The sequence below is a fragment of the Tenrec ecaudatus genome, chromosome 16 (genome assembly GCF_050624435.1).
Source record: "Tenrec ecaudatus isolate mTenEca1 chromosome 16, mTenEca1.hap1, whole genome shotgun sequence".
Classification (NCBI taxonomy): domain Eukaryota; kingdom Metazoa; phylum Chordata; class Mammalia; order Afrosoricida; family Tenrecidae; genus Tenrec; species Tenrec ecaudatus.
The window spans coordinates 102,803,357-102,826,508 of NC_134545.1; the positions used below are offsets into that span (position 1 = coordinate 102,803,357).

At 54.8% G+C, this 23,152-nt stretch overlaps 1 protein-coding gene across 2 annotated transcripts in view; it reads right to left on the reverse strand.

The window, feature by feature from the left end:
- The window catches only part of RGS10 (regulator of G protein signaling 10), a 46,664-nt gene that overhangs the window by 5,289 nt on the left and 18,223 nt on the right, over positions 1-23,152 (reverse strand). For both annotated transcript variants that reach the window (XM_075533661.1, XM_075533662.1), the window contains exon 4: positions 12,138-12,281. In XM_075533661.1, coding sequence (XP_075389776.1) covers positions 12,138-12,281 — 144 coding nt within the window. The remainder of the gene's footprint in view (positions 1-12,137; positions 12,282-23,152) is intronic.

Sequence of the window (23,152 nt, forward strand, 5' to 3'; positions counted from 1 at the left end):
TCACAATGGCCCCCTAGGAACAGAGAACTCACCCGACCCCTCCTCGCTGGATTTTCTAGGCGGTCTAATCGGTCAGGGAACAAATGACTGGGTCTCTTTTCCTGCGGAGGGGCTGCGGGCTTCCAGCTTCCACCTGCCACCCTTTCAGTTTGCGGCCTAGTGCTTAACCGTTGAGCCACCGGGGTCCCTTCAGGGTCCAAGAACTGAGTCTACAGCCCTCCTATTCTAGCAGGAAATTTGGCGGCCCCAGGGGAGCCCAGGCAGGCACGCTGATAGCTTATGTATTGGGCTGCTAACCACAGAGTGAGAGGCTCAAAACTGCCAGCCGCTCCTCCAGAGAGAGAGAAGGTTTTCTACTCCCGGAAAGAGTTACAGTCTCGTTCATCCACAGGGGTCCTACAGGGTGGCTGTGGGTCGGAATCGACTCGACAGCAGTGAGGACGAGAGAGGGGGGTCCTTGAGCAGCCCTGATGGTTCAGTGGTGCTTGACTGATAAATGATAGGCTGGTGGTTCAAACCCACCCGTGGCTCCATGGGAGATAGATGTGGCAGTCAGCTTCCATAAAGATTTCTTCCCTGGAAATGCTGTGGGGCAGTTCAACTGGACAAGGGGGTCCCTGATGGTAGTGGGTTTGGTTTGGGGTTCTAGAAAGCTGGGCCTGCTGGTGGGGAGAACTGACCCTGCTTCCCCCATCCCAGGATTGACCTGAGTCCATCTCCTGACCCACACCGCCTCAGTATGTTCCCAAGGAAGAGAACGTGTAGACCAGCGGTTCTCAACCTGTGGGTCACGACCCCTTTGGGGATTTCCCCCAATTCATAACAGTAGCAAAATGACAATGAAGTAGCAACGAAAATAATTATGGTTGTGGGGCCAACACGAGGAACTGTATGAAAGGGTGGCAGCATTAGGAAGGTAGAGAACCCCTGGTGTAGACAAACCTGAGGGGGCTCAAGGTGATGGAAGGGGGACATCAGAGAATGGCTAAAAACTAAAGCAGACGCTCAGCCTGAAGAACCGTGGCAGAGGAGGCAGAAAAATCCGGTTGGCAACTAAGCTGCATTTTTGTTGCCAGCTAGCTGCATGTGGGCCGCCCCACGTCGGGACCCCATCCTGGCGGCAGCAGGGCGCTTGGGGAACCACGAGCAGGGAGCCTGCCCTGCAAAGGTGCCACCTGGGCAGCCAGGGCAGCCCTCATCTCCAATCCCCGGGGGATGACCCTCCGACCGCCTGGTGTGCACGGTGCAGTGGCGGCCCTGGGAAAGGCGCCCTCGAAGACGCGCGAGCCTAACGCAGGCACAGCACTGCGCCCCCCCCCCCGCCCCCTAGTGGCCTGGCCACCTGCGCTCAAGCCTCCTGATCACCTGGACACTTCTCCGAAGGCCGGTCCCACGGCGCTTCCACGAGCTCGCGGGAAAGTGGCATGAAAAGACCATGGGATTCTCCCGTGGGCTCTCTGGAGGCCCTGGCCCATAGGAGATGGCCCCAGAGGGGACCTCGCACCTGCCTCTCCCCCTTTGAAGCCACCCACCCCCACGCCCCACCCATGACCTGAACAGGTACGAGGTAGGGGCGCCTTCACGCAAAGAAAGTTTTATTCTCGCGATTTCCTGTCTGCTTTAAGAATTGGGTTTAGTTTTTAAGTGAAAAAAATCCCTGAATGAGGATGGCAAGCCATAGCTGTACAGGTGGACCGGATGACATTTCTCTCGAACTCCCAGACGACTACTTCCTGAGTGCACAGTCCCCCGCAGACATGCGCAGGAGTTCTGAAGGGGGGCGGCTGGGGTGGGGGTGGGGGCACCTGCATGGTTCACCAGCGGGGGCGGGGGTGGGGGTTGGAACCAGGTTGGAACCGCTGGGCCTTCCTGTTTCAGCGCTCAGCCTGTAAACAGGTGTCCCCGTCACGACTCTTTGGTGCCAGCTTTGTGACAGTTCTGTGCTGGCTGTTGATCTTGCTGTCGAACGTGGCCCCGCAGGGCTGCAGAGTGCAGAGACTTTTGGTCTTTGGTGTGGCTTAAACGGTACCCTGCCCCCCACCCCCCAACAACGTGTCTGAAATCCTAACCCATTTGGAACGGAGTTTGTGCCCTTAACGCTCCTGAGCCCCGTGCCTATGGGGCTCTTTTTCAGTCAGGCGAGTCTGAGGCAGAGAAATAACAGTGTGGGCAGAGAAGCAACCACAGCGGTGGAAGATCAGAACAAGGATCGAGGCACAAGAGGTAGAAAGAGACAAGGGCCTCCCCCTCAGGCCTGCGCCCTGAATTCAGACGTCTAGTCCCAGGAAACGGGGTGAGAATAATTTTCTGTGAGCTACTTGGGGTGTCCCCATTGCGGAGGCACTAGATAACTAAGAGGGGTGGGTTCCAGAGAAAAATACATTAGAACAACTTCACCCAGGAACGAGTTCTGTGTGAATCAATCAACCAAAATCACACACAATCCCTGACAGCGAGCTCCGTGGGGCTTTCTCGGCCATGGTCTTCATGGAAGCATGTCACCGGGCCTCCCCTGTCTCCCACGGCACTGCAGGAGGGGCTCGACCTAGGCGCCTTTCTGTTCAGAGGCCCTCACAAACTGCTTGTACCTCCGCATGAATCAGCAATGTCTACCAGATAGGATGTCTTAACACAGAAACACACATAAAACAAGGTTATGCACAAAAAACGTGACCAGAGGCTCACGGGAGCCTGTTGACGGGATCCAGTTTTCCCTATATGCAGTGGCTCCGTCTTGGCTGATTTGGTGTTTGTGGCAACTTTCTAAACCAGTGGTTCTCAACCTTCCGAATGCCGCCACCCTGTAATACAGTTCCTCGTGTTGTGGTGACCCCCGACCATACACTTATGTCCGTTGCTACTTCATCGCTGTCATTTTGCTACTGTGATGAATCGTCATGTAAATATCTGATAGGCAGGATGTATTTTCATCATTACAAACTGAACATAATTAAAGCACAGTGACTAATCACAAAACCATAGCTAATTCTGTATTGTGAAATATTTATGTGTTTTCCGATAGTTTTAGGTGACCCCCGTGAAAAGGTTGCTCGACCTTCAAAGGGGTCACAACCCACAGCAGTGGGGAGAAGGAAGCTCCCCCTTCAGATGGTGTCAAGATGGCAGATTCCAATGGCCCCGAAGGGCTGCTCAGGTGGGGCACAAATGGGCCAGGGACACCTCCTCTCCCTCCTGGGATGTCAGTCAGGAGTGCCCAGGAGGAGGTCCTGGGGTAGGCTGGCAGAGGGCAGGCGAGAAGAGAAAGTCCTAGGCAGCCCCCCAAAGGGCCTGCAGCCTGGAGTGTGGCCCCAGCTTAATGAAATTGCCGAGGATGGGCGACGTGCCGGGGCCGGGGCAGAACTCCAAGCGGCAGGAGGCTGGGCGTGAGTGCCTGGGTGGTGATGGGAGCACTTTGCCCCGTCTGTAACACTCAAGAAAGACGCAAACCCCACGTGGCATGCTTTCTGCTCGCAGTGAAGGCATCGCATCTCTGCTTTTTGCCACTGTGAAGAGAAGCTCAGTGCTCTTCTGGTGCCCAACCCTCCCTTAAAGATGTAAAAAAAAAAAAACAAAAAAAACACCTAACTCCAAAAACGTAAAAGCAGTTCAAATCCTGTCCTCCACGCCTCACCCCTCAGAAGGCAAAGGGCTATGAGAGTCACAAGAAGTCAACTTTGACCTGAACGCCACGGCCTGCCCGCTGGTGCTGCACACCTGCCCAGACCCCCGGCTGTTCTCTGGGAACAGGCGGCGGCAGGCCTGCACGTGAGGGACACATCCAGTCTGCCCCCTCAGTCCAGGATGGGAGCTGTGGTCTTCCAGGGGCCAGGGTCTCATGAGAAGCAAAAAGGGTCTGGGGGAGGAATGGGCCCCATACCCCACATGACCCTCCCTGACTCCTGTCTCCATGGCTGGCCCAACCCTTATTTCTGTCTCGTTTCTCACTTCCTGACACTCCGGGCACAGTGAAGCGCTCGGCTGCTAAGGGAAAGGGTGGGAGGAAGCCCATCGGAGCCAGGTGATCTGCTTCCCCAAAGTCAAGCCACTGCAAAACCCTACTGAGGCTAGTTTGACTCCGATAGACGCAGGCGTGCTGCGGATCCGGGAGAACTCTAGGCCGACGGGCGGCTGGTTTCTTGGCTCAGATCCTGAGAATGGAGCCTCCGTTCATGGGTCTCTTCTCGGTCCCAGGACATGGCTGGGAGCGCAGACACCCCTCCAAGGCTTTCTGCTTTTAAACATCTGAAGTCGACAGCTTCCTTCCGTCAGCAAGGAGGCTGCGTTCCCCTCCGCCTCTCCCAGACAAGACCAGGACCAACGCTGGTCTGGGTGGAGGCAGAAAATCCTATTACTCCATGGAGGACCGCAGCCCTTCCCCCCTCACGCCTGTGGCTGTGCCTGGGGGCAGAGAACTCAGTAGTCTAAAAGTAAAGTCACCTTTCAAGATAGTCAGCCGCCTTTTGAGTATCACAAATCTTACTGTTCCCCAGGAAGAAGACTGTGTCTTGCTGAGGGACCCCAACAAGAGCTTTTCTGGTGTGTGAAATGGGCCGGAGAAATCTGTGGGACCAGGTTTTTGTTTTAAACCTTGCCCGTGCACCAACTCGCGTCACCCAGTTGATCTCAAAAGGCTCCGTTCTTCCAAAGAACTGACCAAATACCCCACCCCACTCCTGGCTCTAAGTGCCTATAACAAGGCTTCAGGCTATAGGGCTACAATACGAAAGCCACGGACTTTCCCAGATGCCAGCAAGAACCAAAAGATAAAATTAAAAACAGTGCCATTTACATAAGACCAAGGGAGGGGGGAAAGCAGAAAGACTTAGGTATAAACCATAACAAAATAGAAACAGCAATATGAGGAAAACTACAAAACTCTAATGAAAAAAATGAACTATCTCAATACATGCAGAGAGAGTCTAGGCTCAGACCCCACGGCCATCAAGTCACTCCATGACTCTTAATGACTCCATACACTGGGCTTCCGAGCCTGTCAATCCTTACAGGACCACACAGCCCCGTCTTTCTCCTGAGAACTGGCTGGTAGGTTTGAACTGCTGGCTTCGCAGTTAGCAGCCCCACGGTTAGGATCCCGACAAGACAGTAGTAGGTGTGTGCTCCTGGCTAGTGGTTCCCGTGTGGGCCTCCATGCCTAGGCTCTAGTCACAGGGCTTGGCGGATCACATGTGTGCAGCTGCTAAGCAGTCAGGGCACCGGCATTTCACTTACAAAGAAAAGCATGCTAGGCTGCGGTGACTCACTTGGCCCCTTCATCGTGTGGCTGAGTAACTGAGAGAATGCTCTACAATCAGCCGAGAGCTGGGAGCCCAGAAGCACATGACAGAAAAGGGGAGACAAGCGGGGGGAGCAGGGGAGGGAAGGCGTGTGGAAGTCAAAGCCATTGCTAGACCCAGCACAGCCCACGAGGAAAACGGTGGCCTGGATCAGAAGCTGAGAGGGACCATGAGAACTCGGAGGCCGGAAAATGGCCTTTCCAAATAATACTGATTCATGAGGAGAGCCCACCTCGCCAGAGCCCAGGGCCCTACCCAACCTACGACCCCTCTCCTGCCACACAACCTTAGGCTGGTCATGCGGATGTCCCATCAGTGGATCTTCTCGCAGGGTGAGGTGACAGGTCCCAATCAGCTGAAGAGGACAAAGTACGCCGCCACCTTGAGGAGACTTTCCCATTGTTTTCCCAGAATCCACTAAAGGGTAAAAGAACCATATAGACATTCTTGTGCTCCTCCGGTGGGGACCTAAGGTGGAGAGGCAGAGGCAGGTGAGCCCTGCCATGCTCTGGAAATGGTCTTAAGACAGGCACACTAGGACAACCTGGATGTGACTGACGTGTTGGCTTGAAGACTGCATTTCAGGAGGGTTACCGGATCCACAGCCTCTTCACACCAGATGCCAGTAGGACACCCTTTATAACAACCTGAGGTCCCCACTACCCCTCATGAGCCACTTAGATCAGACTAATTATATTCATCTTCCTGCTACGTCTTCCAGGACACACATGGTTACCACTAACGGAGCGCTGACCACATGACGTCCTCGCAGCCACCTGGTCATAACCTCACTTTCTACAGGAGGAAACTGAGCCTGAGAGGGAGGAAGGGACCCATCTTTCCCAGGCTCTCACACAGCCCCCTTTGCCCCTGAGTCTATTCTAACTCACAGCAACCCGGCGGGGGTTTCTGCCGGTGCACACACGTCTTTACAGAAGCAGACAACCACATCGTTCTTCCCAGGGGAGCGGCTGGGGGTTCCAGGCTCTGCCCCACCAGGCCTCCTCGCCCAGGCTCTCCAGGCTACTCAATCCCAATGTCCTTGAAGAAGGAAGGAAGGAAGGAGTCAGGTGTAAGGAAGTGCAGTCTGTGGTTATGCAGGAGCGGCGGTCTGACATCCGGGCACAGCTCGGGGCGGGAGGCAGCCTGTGTTTGCCTGTTTCCATAGGAGGGCACAGAAGCAGTACTCAGAAACAGGACCTGCCTGCATGGACGTCAGGTGCCACGCTAACCCACCGTGATCGGGACACGAATCCAACCCAGAGGCAGAGACTTCCGTGCCCCGTCAGCAGGCCACAGAGTGTGCCGCTGACTTTCTCTGCCCGGCCAGGTCATCCACCAGAGCTGGGGCCCAGTCAGTCCCCCAGCCTCCAGGCAAATCAAACCAAACCTTATTAGCCCAACTGGCATGTTCTATAAATAGCCACTGCTCAAAATCCCCAAAACTAAACTCAAGGCGGCAGCCTCCGGGCCTGACCCGGCCACTCCCTCCCTCTTAACTCCAACACCCTCCCTCCCAGCCACACTCGCTCCCCAAAACAGGCCTTCGCATGTGCCTCTCCCTGGAAGGTACTGCCCACAGGTGTCCCCTCACTTCCCTAGGTCACTCAGTCCCAGGGAGCCCTCTCTGACCTCCGGGCCCACAGCAGGGCCTTCTCCGACTCTGAGTCGGGCTCCTTCGGACCCGTCTTCTTCCTCTGCTGGACTGTTTACCATTCACCTCTCTGACCAGGCTGGAAGCCCCAGGTCCCAGCACAGTAACAGCACAAGAGCAGTCTCAAGGTGCATTCTGAGCCCATCATGGGGGTGGGGGTGGGGGTGGCAGCCCTTGAGTTGATTCTGAAGGATAGGTCCCCACCACCGTGACCAAACAGAACTGCCCCCACGGAGCTTGGGGCTGGCATCTAAACGAAGGCAGATCGCTAGGGGCACCGCGGTGGGTCAGAGCCTTTAGGTGGGCACTGCACACCTGAGCCTAACCCCAACCCCAAACTGACAGGGCCCAGCTTCACAGGACAGAGTCCAACTGCCCCACTGTGTTTCTCGGCTGCAGTCATCACAGAAGCCCGAGGCCAGGCCTCTGCTCACCTACTGGGGGCTTCAAACCACCGACCTTGCACTTGGCAGCTGAGTGCCTAACTGCCGAGCCACCAGGCCTCATCTCGTGCCCCCCGGGACCTGAAAATAAGGTGGACATTCTCCAAAAGAACTTAGTCTGGTGATGCCTGACCCAGAATAAATTCCCAACTTAAAAAAAAAGAAGGAATTGCAATTTCTCAAAGAAACCAACACGTCCTCAGCGGGCCTGCCCTCCTTCCTGCGTTCCACAGTGCAAGTCTGTCGGTGACAAGCAGCCTCTGGCTCCAGGCTAGAGTTGGCATGGCCAGCACGCCCCTGGGCTGCAGCTGTAGCACCCAACCACCAGAGAGAGGACCGGCTGCCCGACAGGTATCTAACACACAGTAGTCATGTACACCGCCCAAACGGCTCAAGTCAAAAAGTACAGCACATTCTTGACACGTTCCTAGGGCTATGGTCGGGTCACTTCTGCTTGGTGACTTGGGACCACCAGGCCCCCACAATGGGTCACCCTTCTACAGCCCGGGGACACTCATAGTGTGGTGCATGGGGCTGTGGGCCCACCTCGGGGACTCCGCTTACTGCACTGTGGTTCTTCTGTGTGTTTCGAATCATTTCTCTGTCCCCTCCCGCTTTCCACTTCAGATCACCTGTGACCACCCCAGGAGCCTCAGCCCTCCAGCACATCCTCATCTGCGGTGTCCCGAGAGGCTTCCAACTCGGTCTCCGTCTACACCCGGGGAGCTTGTGAAAACGCAGACTCTGGTCCCAGTCTTTGTGGGGTGGAAAGGCAAAGGAAGACCCAGTCGGCAGGGGCGGCTCGAATCTGGATGAACAACCGATAGGAAGGCCGACCTTCTGAGCCTTCAGCCGCTGAGCGGCCTCGCTGGTAGCTGACCAAACCCATGATCTCCACAGTTGTGACAGCTGTGGTTCTCCTCACCCACACATGGGCCCCGAGGAAGCCCCGTTTTCCTGAGCGGGGGACAGTGAGGCTGACATTTCACAGAACTTGAGAAAAAAAAAGTAAAACCAAAAAAAGCGCCTGGTCGGCAGCTTTGGCTCGGCCGGAGGCTGAATGGCTTTATCAGGTCCGGGCTGAGCAGGCTGCCTTCCCAGCTCAGGCCTCCCAGGATCCTCAGCCTTGGCCTGTCCTCACGGGCGGGCACTAAGAGCTAGCTCAGTGGTTCTCAACTTTCCCAATACCATGACCCTTTCAGATAGTTCCTCATATCGTGGTGACTCTGTCATTTTGCCACTGTTATAAATCGGGAAACCCCTGTGAAAGGGTCGTCGTAACCCACAGGTTGAGAATCACTGAGCTAGCTGCTATGGGGCCAGAGGGCAGGGTGGGCTCTGGAGGGCAAGCGGAAACCTGGAAGGATCCAGAAAACTGGCTCTGGCACATTAGCTGGAGGACCTGACATCACTGCTAGGGACTGAACTGCAACCCCCACACCTAAAAAATTACTATGTTTGGAATCCTCACGCCAATACCTTCGGCCGTCATCCCTTTGGGAGTGGAGTCTTCTCAGTTAACCCCACAGGAGGCTGTAAACTTTAGGTGTTCCCTAACCACATCCCTCCAGACCACGTAACACAGGATGAAGCCCACCACCCTCAAGCCTATTCCAGTCTGGATTCACAGTGACCCCACCGGACAGGGTTGAACTGCCTCCTGGGGTTTCCAAGGCAAAAAATCTTTACAGAAGCAGATCCGCATAGCTTTTTCCCCTAGGGAGCTGCTAGTGGTTTTGAACCAGTGACCTTTTACTTAGCTGCTCAATGCTTAACCCACTGTGATACCGTCATGGTCATTACATCATCTCGAGTCAACTTGAGGGTGTGATGAGTGAAGGGATGGAATGTAGCCTATCAATCAGGTCATAGCCAATGATGCCTCTGGGTGGGCGTGGCCTTCTCATGAGGATTCTGGGAACTTCTCTCCATTCTGCCATCCAAAGAGGCCACTCTCCCTGCTATACCTTCCTATTGACAAGTCACATGGAGCCATCTTCCAAGTCACATGGAGTCATGCTGACAGCAGCCAGAGCCCTGGAGCTGCAACCACCACCATTGGATCCACAAGACTTTCTACCCACTGGCCTGTGATCTTCCTGCTTCAGCCTCAGTACATGAGTCTAAAGAGGAATTTATGGCTAGTATCAGACACGTGGGCTTCATCTGGACTGGGCTGGGATGTTTTATTGATGCATCGTGACTTCTTGATATAAAGTTCTCTCTTATGCATACAGTTCTACCCTGCCCTCTAAGGTCACGATGAGTCGGAATTGACTTGATGGCAATGAGTTTGGTTTTTTGGGGGGAGCCAGACACACACACACACACACACACACACACACACACATCATAGGAGGAGTACCTACAAGCTAAGAAACACCAGAAAGCCAGGGGAAGCTGAAGGGAACCACCAGGAAGGGACCAACCAACTTAATCTAGGTGATTATCCTCCAGACCTGTGAGAAAACACAGCTCTGTTCTTTAAGGCCCCTTCCTTGGGGTGGGTGGGTGACTGTAAGCCGCCCCCTCCTTGCTGTGCATTGCCATTCCCTTCTCCCTCCATCAATCTGGTCCTCGGCACCCTTCACACCGAACCAGAACCACCAAGTCCACAAGCCCCTCGACCCGCCTTCCACCCCACGCCAAGCTCCTTCGGCCTCGTGTTTCCTGCACAATCCCTGTGGCGTGTGCCCTCTCGCTGTGTCTCTGTGTCCCCTCCCTCTATACACGCTTCTTCCCTGAGGCCGACAGCGAGGGGCCTCCTGCATCCAGGCAGGTGTGAGTTCTGAGCACACACCCAGTCCTCCTACTGCCATCCAGTCTGCTCCACTCGGTGACCCTGCGTGGGGCTCAGCCTCAGCACCACCTGGGGACGTGGCACCAACCCAAACCCTCTGCCCACGAGTTCGGGGGTTCACTCTGTTTCAGCGAGCCTTCCGGATGGTTCTGGGACCCCGCTCAAGTTTGTGGACTAAATTAAAACTCTGGTCTCCACCAGAGTAACAGGTAGGAGTGTGTAGCCTCGACAAGGTCATGGTCAGTGGAGCTCTGACTTGTGTCTGTGCCTATTTGATGACACGTTTCTGTGTAGCGCTCCCTAAGAATAAGGGACCAGTCCCTGGAGAAGGACATCGTGCTTGGTCAAGAGTGTGCGGAAGGGGATGGACTGTCACAGTGGCTGCAACAATGGGGTCCGGCACAGTCACAAATGTGAGGATGGCACAGGACCAGGCAGCGTTTTGTTCTGTTGGGCATAGGGTCACTATGGGCTGGAACTGACCTACTGTCCCCTAACCACAAGAACAGAGTCAGGAGCCCTGGTGGGGGGCAGTGGGTACGTGCTCGCCCTAAAGGTCAGAGTATTCAACCCATCAGCTAATCCCCGGGCGAAAAAGTGGCACTTTGTTTCCATAATGAGGTTGCCTTAGGAATCCTACAGGCTGCTCGACTCTGTCCTAAAAGGGTCAGTCCGGGTCAGAATCGACACATCGACAGCAGAGGTCTGGGTTTTGTAAGACGGGTGTAACATGCACACCCCTCTGAAGCTCCCGGCAAGCAGCTCAGCCTTGGGGGCAGCGTCACCCCTTTGCTTGTGAGGACTAGCAGTCCTCTAAGAAAAACTCTCCAGGAAATGAAGGCCCAGGATTTCCTGCCTTCCTGTGTGGACATGTGGCCCACGGCCACCCTCTGCACCATGGCCTGGGGGCCATGCCGGGAACTAGCTCACGGTACTGGGCCGCTGGAAGTCGTGACTCATGTGGACATTTGTGCCAAGACTCGGAGTTCTCCGGTTTGCTGTCCAGATTCTTCCCTGCAAACAGCTACCACGTGCTGCGTCCTCATAAAGGCCTCCCACCACCATCACCACCCCCGCCCCCATGGACTCAATCCCGACACATGGCCCCTCCATGGGGGCAGAGCCGGCTGTGCTGCATCGGGCTTCCAATGGCTGGTTTGGGGAAAAGAGATCGCCAGGACTTCCTTCAAAGGCACCTCTGAGTAGATCCAAACCTCCAGTCTTCGAGTCAGTAGCTGAATATTTACCGTATATACTCAAGTATAAGCCAAACCTAGTATCAGCTGAGGCACCTAATTTTACCATAAAAACTGCATTAAAAATGTGCTGAAAACTTGGCTTATACACAAGTATATACATAACTGTCTGGTCACCTGGGGACTCTTCAAATAGCACTGCCCCATCCCCTCCCCAAACCAAATCCACTACCATCATGTTCACTCTAACTCAGTGATCCTATAGGACAAGAGTTACCCAGCTGTTTCCAAGGCTGTGATCTCTATGGAAACAGAAGCCAACCCACTGCATGGAGTTAATTCCGACTCCGGGTGGCCCTGTTGAGTCAAACAGACTGTGCGTTCCAGTTTCCGAGACTGTAAATGTTTACAGGGGCAGACAGCCTCATCTTTCTCCTAAGGAGCAGCTAGCGAGTTTGAACCACTGACCTTGTGATTAGCAGCCCAATGATTAACCCACGGTGTCCCCAGGCCTTCTCATCTAGCTGCTGACCCACTGTGTGAGGCCCAAGAGCAAACACTGGAAACTCCTTTAAGTCAAATCCAGATCCCACTGCCTGCCAGACTCTTCCCTGGATTCACTCAGTGCCCCTGCCAGGATTGGAAGTGCTGGCTTCCAGAAGTCTACCACCTGGCATTTCAGTGAATTCTTCAAGGCCCAGGATAAACACAGGTTTTCTAATCAAGGCACAGGTGAGGCAGCTGGGTTACCTGGTCCTGCAGCTTCTGGAACATCAGAGGGTGTGGTTCTTCCAGAATCTTCTCATTGAGCCGAGACTGGCCCTCCACGTTAACCTGGGATGAGGCTTTACTGGACAGGAAGGTCATGTAGATCTCCTTGGCTTTGTCCTGCATCTGGAGGAGACACAGGGAGCCCGTTTGTTATGTGGGAGCACAGCCTTCCTGGCTGAGCCCAATGTGCCCCCACAGGCCAGGCGGGGGAGTGGGGAGGCAGGCGGGGGCTGCCGGACCAGAGAGCAGCCAGCCCTGCAGCCCAACTAAGCTCTCTCTTTGACAGCTCCCTGAGTCCTGCCTCCACCCGCTTCCACCTTCATGCACCTGTAACCTCATCGCCAGTCACAAACCCTGGGGACTGACAAGAGAAAGAATCACTGCCCCGTGAACATTCAGGATAATCCTTAGAAAACGTCTCCCAGCTCAGGACTCATGGGAATATCACGCAGCCATCAAAAGGAACAAAGTTCTGATGCAGGCTACAGCCTGGGGCCTCGAACACATGGTGCTAACTGAAAGAAGCCAATCACGAAGGGCCAGAGATTGCGTGGGTCCACTTATAGGAAATCCCCCAACACAGAAAGTGGGTTGGTGGTTGCTGAGGGCTGGGGGTGGAGCAGTGGGAGAGACCACTTAATGGGCAAGAGCTTTCCTTGGGTGGCAAAGCCCTGGGACTGCTGCACATCGTCATAAGTGCACTCAGTGGCACAGCACCGCACGTTTCACAGTGGTGCGCACAGCAGCGTGTACCTCACCGCCCTCAGCCTGCTGGTTTGCTGCGCCGCTGCCAAGGACCTCCTCGGAGAGCTGAAGAGCTGGAAGCCCCTACAGCTCCGATCCCGGGGGTCCCTCTGAGGACTGCTGATGGAGCGACACAGGGGCTGCCACGATGGGCGCAGACATAAGCAGTGCATCATTCCATTGCATGTGGGGTCAGTACCAACTCCACAGGACCTAACAATATTTTCACACACACACACACACAAATGTGAACAAGTTAAACCATGCACATACATCCCTACCAGCTAGTAAGCACCTACTATGTCCCAGACACATGCTAGGTGCCTTGCAGTCACAGCCTGACTTCCTTAAACCTCTTAACACCCAGCAAAGAGCCACAGGCCTGTTGTGCTGTTTCCCTGACACGGAGGAGAAGAACGTGGATGGGGCTGCAGTGAGATGTGGGGCTGGGAGCCCCAGAGTCGTGTGTTGCCACTCAATTCCCCGCAGATGAGACGCACTTGTCCCTCCACACCGTGTGGCCTGCCAGCCTTCTAGAACCGAAGTTTCTTTTCCAGGCAACAAGAGGAGATGGTGGCATCTCCGGTGCCTACTCCAACATGCTGTGAGGGACTCATCCTACTTGAACCCACAGCCAGTGCCCACAGAAGCAGCAGTCAGGAAGCAAAGAGCGCACTGCGCTGGGAAAACAGGCTCGACGCTCTCAAAGCGAAGAGGGCACTTTGCAGGCTCAGGTGCACCTGACTCACGCCGTGGTCTTTCCAATCACTTCACATGCACATGGGAGCTGGACAACGGGTAAGGAAGACCCGAGAATTCTCGTGGTGATGACGCATATCGAATATATGCCATGATGACGGCCATCAGAGGGCTCCCTGGAAAACAGGCTGTACCTGGCTGCCCTTTGACATGGCATCCGGAAAGACCCATTCCTGGGAAAGAGCCTGGTGACTGATACGGCGGAGGGTTGGGAAGGCCCACAGTGGGTGGAATGAAACTGTGGCTGTAACAAGGGGCTCACACGTGGCGACCATCGGGCAGCGGGTACAAGACAGGGCTACGGTCCCTTGTGTTCTACAAAGGGCACCAGGAGGTAGACCCAACTCAAGGCAGCCAACACCAGCCCAATAACAATGACTACATCCAAGCAATGGACTGAGCACTGCTGCCCGTCCCTGGAGTCCCTAAGCATAGTCCTGCTGGGAAGCCGGCTCCTAGAGGTTCTAGACGACTTTTAAGTCTTAGAAACAGAATCAAAAAGGCTGAAAGCACGCCGGCATGCTTCTGATTCCATCAGCAACACTCTGATGGAAGGGGACGCCACTTCTGGGTGAGTGCTTTGCAGAAACAATGTGCTCATCGGCAGGGCTGCAGAGGCCTGGCCTGATCCTCCAGGACCTCCCTCCAAATCCTCTTTTCCTTTAGAGAGGGAAACTTTCCTGGGCACTTACATACACACACACACACACACACACACACACACACACACACCCCTCCCCCGCTGCTCCCGCAGCAAAGATGGGGGCTGTTTCTCTAAGCCCGTGACCTTACTCTACAGCGGAAGCAGCACCGATTGCTTCTGAGGCGCAGAGTGATGGTTTGTCTGGAGCACAGGAAGGTGTGCGGCAGAAAGCCCAAGCCGAGCAATCCCAGGCACTGAGAAGCTGCTGACCTGACCATATGGAAGCAGGCAGAAAGTTTCAAGGCCGGATGCTAGGAAGCTGAGGGAAAGCAGTTCTTTTGGGGTGGTGTTATAGTTGTTCTGGAAGCTCACCAACAAAGGTCCCCAAGAACCCCAAATCTACCTCCTGTTCACCCAAGAAAGCCAGCCTCGGCCAACGCCTGCAGGGGCAGGCCCAGGTGGGGATCACCGCCCACGCCCAAGAGGGCAGCTGTTACTTATGATCAATTTGAACCGATCGCTAGTGTGCCACGCTCAAAAACGCAGAGACCTCCCCAGAGAAAGAAGGCTATGCCAGAGACGGGGGGCCGCAAGACCCAGCCCTTCAGAGCTGCCTGCCTCTCACCGAGGCCCCAGAGGCCCCGTTCCAAGAAGCACCGCGGGCCTCACCCAGCCCCCACCGTTAGGAAGGAACATTTTTGGGAAACCACTTCCTGTTTCAAAGGGACTTCATGAAAGCAGAATTTCAGAAGGTAAAACCCAACCCACTTGGTGTGATGAGAACCTCAAAACAGTGATAATCCGGGGGTTTTTCACGACAAAGAAATAAAAGGAAGGGCCTCAGCAAGCAGAGCTGCTCACCCACCAATTTGCATCTCCTGACTTTCATTTGCGCCTCTGCCATGAGCTGTGGAAAGCAGTAAACCCAGCCTGTCTTCTGTGCTAGTGTGCGGGGAGGACTTCCACCACGATGCATAGGCTTTGAATGTATTTTCCTCTCAACCCTGTGTTGGACATGTGAACATTAAATGCATTTGTAATTAACTGAAAAGAAAATGTTTTTAAAAAATCACATTTTTAAATCAGCAAACTCTGCATGGATCTTTGAAGGCGGGTTGAGTTAGGCTTTTTCTCGTCTTAGACACACATTCATGGACAGGGAGACATGCACTCTCACGTGTGACCTTGTCAATCCAGCCTATCTTAGGTGGTTCTGAAAGGACTAGCGGTGGCTCTCAATCTTCCTCAGGCCACGACCCTTTAAAACAGTTCATGTGGTGGTGGTGACCGCCCCCCAACCATAAAATTATTTTTGTTGCTACTTTATCACCGTAATTTTGCTACTGCTATGAATCGTCATGTAAATATCTGCTATGCAGGATGTACTTTCATGGTTACAAGTTGAACATCATTAAACATAATTAAAGCATAGTGATTAATCACAAAAACAATATGTAATTATATATTGTGAAATATTTGTGTGTTTTTCTGATGGTCTTAGGCAACCCCTGTAAAAGGGTTGTTCAACCCCCAAAGGGGTCGCAACCCACAGGTTGAGAACCGCTGGACTAGTGAGTAGCTTGGGATCCCTGGGTGATGCAGGTAATTAAGGTACTTAGCTGCTACTTAAAAACTTGGGAGATGCCAGTCCTCCCAGAGGCACCTTGGAAGGGAGGACCGTGCAGCTCCTTCCATTGGAATCCCTCTACAGAGCCTCTGCCTCCACAAACTGGACATCAGACTAGATGGTCCCCGGCTACCACTGCCAACAGCTCTGAAAGGGATCGCCTTAGGAGAGCCTAGCTAGAAGGAGAGAAAAACGTGGAACCGAACTCAAAATGATAAGACAGGCCAGGCTTTCTGACCAGGTAGACAGGTGGGACCCCCCAGACTATGGTTCGTAGTCACCCTTCAGGTCCAGGACTGAACTCGCCTCCCTGTTAAAAACCATCAAAAGAGCACATCTATCCAGGAGCAAAGTCCAGAGGGTTAGGGAAGGAGGAGCCAAAACCAGAAACAAAGGAAGAAGTCGGATACTGACGGTATGTCCAGGGGGATTGTAATAGAGTATCAACGAAATGTGTGTGAACTGCTGAATGGAAACTTTGTAAACCTTCAGCCCATTCATAGCAAAATGTTGTGGGTTTTTGTTTTTAAGAGAAAGAAAAGAAAACCCTGTGGAGCCTCTTTCTCCTGTGACACACATGGGGTCACCATGAGTCAGGGTCAACCTGGCAGTCCCGGTGTTTGGAGGACAGGTGGGAGGAGCCAGAGTCGAGGGCAGGCCCCCACCTCTGGCATCAGGCCCACCAGGCCCTCTTGAGTCTCCCAGGGTGAATGGGTAGGAGTGTGTGTGTCCCCCAAAGTGTCACCAGCTCAGCCCCAACCCTGGCTGGGGAACGGGCCCTGTGGTGGCAGAGCTTATCTGTGCAGAGACAGGAAGCGTGACTGAGAAGGGGACCCAGAGCTGCCGACCACAGCCGGTCACGGGACAGCCGGGTGTCCACAGCGATACTTCACAAGAAAGGGAAGAACCAGGACTGGCCAGCTATTTTGGTAGCTTCTCCAAATAGTTCCCATCCCCTGGATTCTAGCTGCTGGGTAGGCAGGAACGAAACACCCAGCCCGGGGTAGAGCCCCCACCAAGGACTCGCTGTGGGGCCTTCTCGTCTCTGGTCCTACAGGCCTACCCTGGCCACTGCCTCGTCTGGATGGGTCCCTGCCCTGGGCACCAGTTGTTGCCCTGAGAACAAGTGTCCTCTGGACACTCCCCCTCCAAACCCGGGGCCACGAAGAGTCAGAGACCCAGACCTACAGCTCCCCCGAGACCTCAGAAAGGCAGAGCCACCAACAGCCCAAAGCCGGGCAGTGTGGCTCCTGTCGGCTGAGGCCCCCTTCCAAGAAGCACGCTGCCACTCTGCCCACCTGGAAAGCCAGACATGGTGTCTGTTTACTCCGAGCACTCAATCAAATGGCCTCATCACCCCCAGCGGCTCAGGAAGTGGGGGCTCTGGGTCTCTCCCTCCATCTACTCACTCTGGACCCCTCCTCCGCTGCCACCCACCAGCTGCCCCTCCCCCTTACAGCTCAGCAGCCTGGCTTTGCTCAATCCTTCTTTCAGGAAGCTGCCACCTCCTTCCACTTCCCACAGGGTGGGCTGCCCCTTACCATCCCCCAACACCCCCCCCCCACCGCCATCCCTCTGTCCAGTCCAGAGAAGTTGGGGTAAGTGGGGCTCTCCTTCTCCAGAGATGTCAGCCCAGCATGGTCCTCTTGCAGCAGACATGGGGCAGTGTCAATATTGGCCATCCTCAGGGGAACCCCAGGTGACCCCACATGTGCAGAGCAGAGTCACCCTCAGGAGTGTCCAGGCAAAGCCTCATTTCCAAAGTGTCCTGCTGGGTGTGAGCCACTAATCTCTGGCAGGTCACTGAGCGCGTGACCATCAGAGGCAACAGGCACACTCTTCCGGGCCGGTGACCTCAAGTGATTTCTAAAAATGTGGGCTCAGATGTTCCCCCCTGACACCTCAACTCTAACACAAAGGAGGGACATGCAGCCCCCTCCTTATTCCCAAGAAACTGCTGAAGCCAGGGTCCCCTCCTCCACTCCTGTCACTGCCCAGAGAGGGGCAATGGCCCAGAGGAGGGCCCATACAAAAAGCCAAGGGTCACCTGGCTTTACGAATGCCAGGGGCAGAGACAACATGGAAACTATGGACGAAGTTCGGAGCAGACCCTTCTGAGAACTGGTTCAGAAGGTGGGAAGTGGGTGAAGAACAACAAAGGGCTGATTTGGCGGGTGGTAGGAGGGGTCGCCTGAGTCCCTGACACTGGGGCGTCTTCCCAGCACCCCAAAATAGCAGGAAGTCAGGGAGTCACGGAGCCCAGAAGGAATGGTTGCAGAGGGCAGCCAGGTGCCAATACCCCCACCTAAGTGTTCAGGTGCCAATCCACCTCCTCCCATCCTCCTTCACCTCCTGCCCCTGGAGACTGGAGTTTGCTTCCATGCAGAAAGGTTCTAGAAGAGAGGGGGGAAGGGGTCACAAGGTGCACATGGCTCCCATCAGATGGCTCCTACCTGGCCCCTGATATCAGGCGTGTGACCTACGAGGAGGGGAAAAAAAAGCCAACTAGCAACCTGGCAAGGGCTTCCAGGTAAAGTAGTTTCCAGGAGCGCAGAAGAAAGAACCCAAAGATGAAAAATGGGAGAAAAGGCAAACACTGTGGAAGGCTCGTGGGGGTGGGGTGGGGTGAGGCGGCAGTGCTGGATGGAGAGGAGGCCACAGAAGATGAAAGCTTCCCGGACTGGGTGCTCCCAGATGCAGAGGCTGCTCCCAGTGCCCACAGGACGAGCCGGCCCCTCCCTGCGAAGTCCCTGGCACGCACCAGTGTAGAGCAAGGGCGATGCGAAACAGCGCGGCACTCTTCCGAGAGAAAGGAGGCAACGGAAAACAAAACCAAGGAGTTTACAGAGTTGATGGCTGAGTCCCCACGAAAGTGGAAGACGGGGCACAATGGCTCCAAATTCTTAGTGAAGTTCATTCCAACCCAGAAATCAAGGAAGGGGGTGGGGGGGGGGGGTTCATTCGCATTCAACAAGGCTTTCAACTGCCTGCCTGCCATACCCCCCTTCTCGGGAACTCCTGCTGCCATGCTCCCCGAAAATGAGGGGCTGAATTGGGAGAAAAGAGAACCAGATCCTGAAACAGGAGCTGGGCACAGGATACCTGACTCCCTAGAAACCAAACTCACTACCGACGCACAGCGACCCTGGGCGACAGATCAGAACTACTTACAGAAGCAGATGCACAGCGACCCTGGGGGACAGAGCAGAACTACTTACAGAAACAGACAGCTTCATCCTTACTCCACACAGGTTCAAGTCACCAACCTTTCATTTGGCAGCTAAACCCTTAACAGACTTGCTACCAGGCAGGTTCCTTAGAGAAGGGAAAAGGCCCAAAGCTGCACCCAGAAAGAGGGTTATCAACCAGGCCGAGGGCATCGCTGGCTCAGGGGAATGACATCAGGTGATTCTACTACCTAAACTTGGGGCTGCCTGGTACCAACAAGGCGATCCAGGGAGGAAAAAGGCAACTGTAGTATCTTTTTTGGCTCAGCAGAAAATGAAATAGATGCGGTCGAATCAAAAAATACAGCAGGTGAGGTTTAAGAAAGCCCCTCTGCCCCACCCCCAGCTCAGTAAAAGGAAGTCAAGAGGTCACACCTAGGACCTCAGCACCTGGAGATGTAGCTCACAGAGTGGAAAGTAACCGAGATGAGACCCAACTCCTGCATTCACCTTGACCTTGACCCTCCGTGGGCCTCGGAGGTCTCATCCATCCAATGGGTATATGAGTAGTAACAAAACACCATGGGCTAATCCACCAGCATTTTCCCGGAATTTTCTTGGTTCCATTCAGTGTATTCCCACGCACAGCCACCCCATGTACAAGGGAACACACAGCGGTTGCACCTACTGTTGCAGCCATAATGTCACTCCATCTCATCGCGAGTCTTCCTCTTTAACTGATCTTCACCTTACCAAGCATGATGACTGGCCCCTCCTGAGACAATGCCCAACGTCCGTGAGATGAAGTTTTGTGACCCCACCTCCAGGCAGCATTCTAGCCATACTTCTTCCAAGACAGGTTTGTTTTTTTGGCAGTGCGTGGCACTTTCAATATCCTCTGTCAATACCACAACTCAAGGCTATCAATTCTTCTTTCGTCTTCCTTACTCACTGTCTAGTTTTTACGTGTGTCTGAGATAACCTACTTATGTTACACACGTGCATGCAAAAATGTATCGGAATCCTGGCCCCTGGACCTGCGAACGTGATCAGTCTGAGAACAAAATTTTGCTTTGTTAATGAGGTCACATGTGAATAAAGTGGCTTCTAAACTTACTCGCTTCTGAGTCGTGAGACCAGAGCGGACAGAGACACACAGGGGAGTGGCCTTCTGAGGGCGCTGCAGGAGGCAGATTACCTCCAGGCCGAGGAGCCCCAAGCCCTGCTGGCTACAGAAGCTGAAATAGACAAAGGTCATCCCCCTGAAGTCACATGGGGAGTCCAGGCTTCTAGCCTCCTGAATAACAAGAAAATAAATTTGCCCTTTAAAGCCAACAACGAAAATAAAAATGGGTGTGCCTATAGCAATCGTACCCATCTTGTAGGGTGGTTGAGGAAATTCAGTAACACCTGCAAACGCACCTGGAGCAGTCCCCGGGACAAGGTGCGAGAGCAAGCAAGCATCGCCCATTGTTCTTGCTGGTTTGCTGCTACTTTGCTTGGATGCTCTGTTTGCTGCTCTCAAGCCAGCCCCGCCCCCGGCGGCCCCTCTTCAGTGGGACACAAGGCCTGAGTGGTGTGAATACTCCAATCTTTTGAGTCGTCGCTGAGTGCGCTATGCACACCACCTGAAACCAGATCCCAAACGTACTGCTGGCACCTCGATTCCTGCTCACAGTGACCCTACAGGACAGAGGAGCTCTCCCAGGGGATTCCAGGCTTGCACATTGTTGCCAAGCAGACTGCCGCATCTTTCTCCCTTAGAGCAACCAGGGCGGTTCAAACCGCCGACCTCTGGGCTAACAACCTTGAGCTTAACCACTGCGCCACCAGGCCTTCTTGTGCACCACTCAGGGATGCCCATGATAACCACAGAGGCCCCTCAAATGGCCCTGCGAACACTGGACCAAGCCAAACACCTGCCTCCCTGTCACCTGTCCGTTCCAACTCACGGGGCCCTCACACGGCGTTTCCAAGACTGTCCAGATTTCCTTTTTTACTTTTCATTGTGAGCGAAGCGTGTGTGTGTGTGTGCGTGCGTTCTCCGATCAACATTTTTGTACGCTCTCTCAACCTGCATGAACTCTCCCAGCAGTCTGCACTCTGTACTCCTTGTCGGTCTGATCTTAACGTTCTCTTCACTGAAAAACCAAACCCACTGCCATTAGGTCAGTTCTGACTCAGGACAGGCAGAGACTGTAGCTCTTCACAGGCGCAGAAAGCCTCCTCTGTCTCCCCCAGAGCAGCTGGCAGGTTCGAACTGCTGACCTGGCAGTGAGCAGCCTGACAAGTAACCCACTTCACCCTCAGGGCTTCTTTGTGGACCCCAGAAAGTACAGGCTATTATGCGTGTCAGTACTAGATCAAGTTGATTACTAAAAGCCAAGCGCCACACATCATTCCCCTACCCCCGGCCCATTGTGGTTCTTACAGATCTGTAAGGGGCTGTGTCCCCTCCAGTCCAGCACCAGCTCTGGGCACATCCTGAGTCATTCTCGGACGAACAGCTCTGGGAGAGGCCAGAGCGGGGACCCACTAGGAGCTCTGGTGGAGGCCTGTGGCACATAAGAGCCGCTTTGTGTGGGAGACTAGACAGCTCTCACATGCCGCCTCATGGGGAAAGGCCCTTCACAGACGAGTATTCAACTCTCAGGAAATGGCAGAGAGGGGCGGGGGAGACTGCTCTAAAAGCTGACCACTCAGTGAAGACGCAGGCATGGAGGAAAGGGAGGGGTCACCCCCCCCCCGCCAGTCAAAGTCTTGACCTCCCTCCTGTGGATGCAGTGCCCACACTGTTCCATACGCCGGGCACAGAGCAGGGCATGTAGCTGGACACGCAGGTGTTCCACTAGCACCTGTCCCCAAGGGTTCTCTTCAGGAACCCTAACAGAAAGAACTGGAAAGTGTAGCTGCACCCCAAGGTAGACGGGGAAGCCAGCTCCTACACCTGGTCGGGGTAGCACTGAGGACGCATCTGTCCTCAGAAGGAACTGAGGACGTGTTTGCCAGGCCCTGGCTGGGGGCAGACAGACGAGATGCTCCAGCCTCCTGGAGCCAATGTGATGAAGGGGGCAACGCAGAGGACAAGAAGCAAATGGCACAGGCGCTAGAATCTGGTGAGTGCCGTTCACGGAGGGGCAAAGGTCTCGCCTTCCGGCCTCAAGGCCCAGGTCAGAGGCCCAGCCGTGCACCTCACACACAGGCTCCCCCTGGCTGTCACTGTGGTGCTGGGTGGGATTCAGCAGAGCTGACCAACTAGGAAGAAAGGCCTGGCAACCTCTTTCCAAAAATCAACCAAGTGAAAACTCGATGGGTCCGACCCGTCCCATGTGCAACCAAGCACGGGGTGGTGCAGGACTGGGCAGTGCTTCGTGTTCTGTTCTGCCTGGGCTCGCTGTGAGCTGGGTGCTGGCTGAACAGCAGCCAAGGGGAAAGAGAGGTCTTGGGGTGGGAGGAAACAGAGAAGGCATCTGACCATCGTGGCTCTGCATGGGGGATGCAGACAGAGAGGTGCAACAGGGTCTGGGGAAGCAAATCCAAAGGTTTCATCCCCCGCCCATACACACAACCCCATTGCAATTCTTCAGCGGCCTGCGTCCACTAGCTCTGACCCTCTCTCAGCCAGCTGCCCCTCAAACCCCACCCCCTCGCTCTCTCCCCAGGCCTCTGCACATGGCGGTCCCTTCCAGGAGCACTTCCCCACGCCCACCCACCGCTGGTCCAGCTTGAAAGCCACTTCCGTAGGGCCTCCCACACTGCTGCTCCCACGGCCCCACACTTCCCATTTCTGCGCATACCCCACTCCCTGTCCCTTCTCCCCAGCTTCCCCTCCAAAGGCAGGTTCCCCAGAGAGGGGGCTGCTGGCCCCTGCAGCATCTCCAGCAGGAGCCTGAAGGACTGGTGCAGAAGGGACTGGTGAGGGGCCGGGTGCCAGTTCGAGCCCAATGCTGCCCAAGAGGCAGGAGGGGAGAGCAGGGGGCACATTTCTTCTCCCTGGGCCTCAGCATTCTGTGTGGCTTCAGAGGCGGCGTGGGTCAAGCTCAGGGCCTTCCCG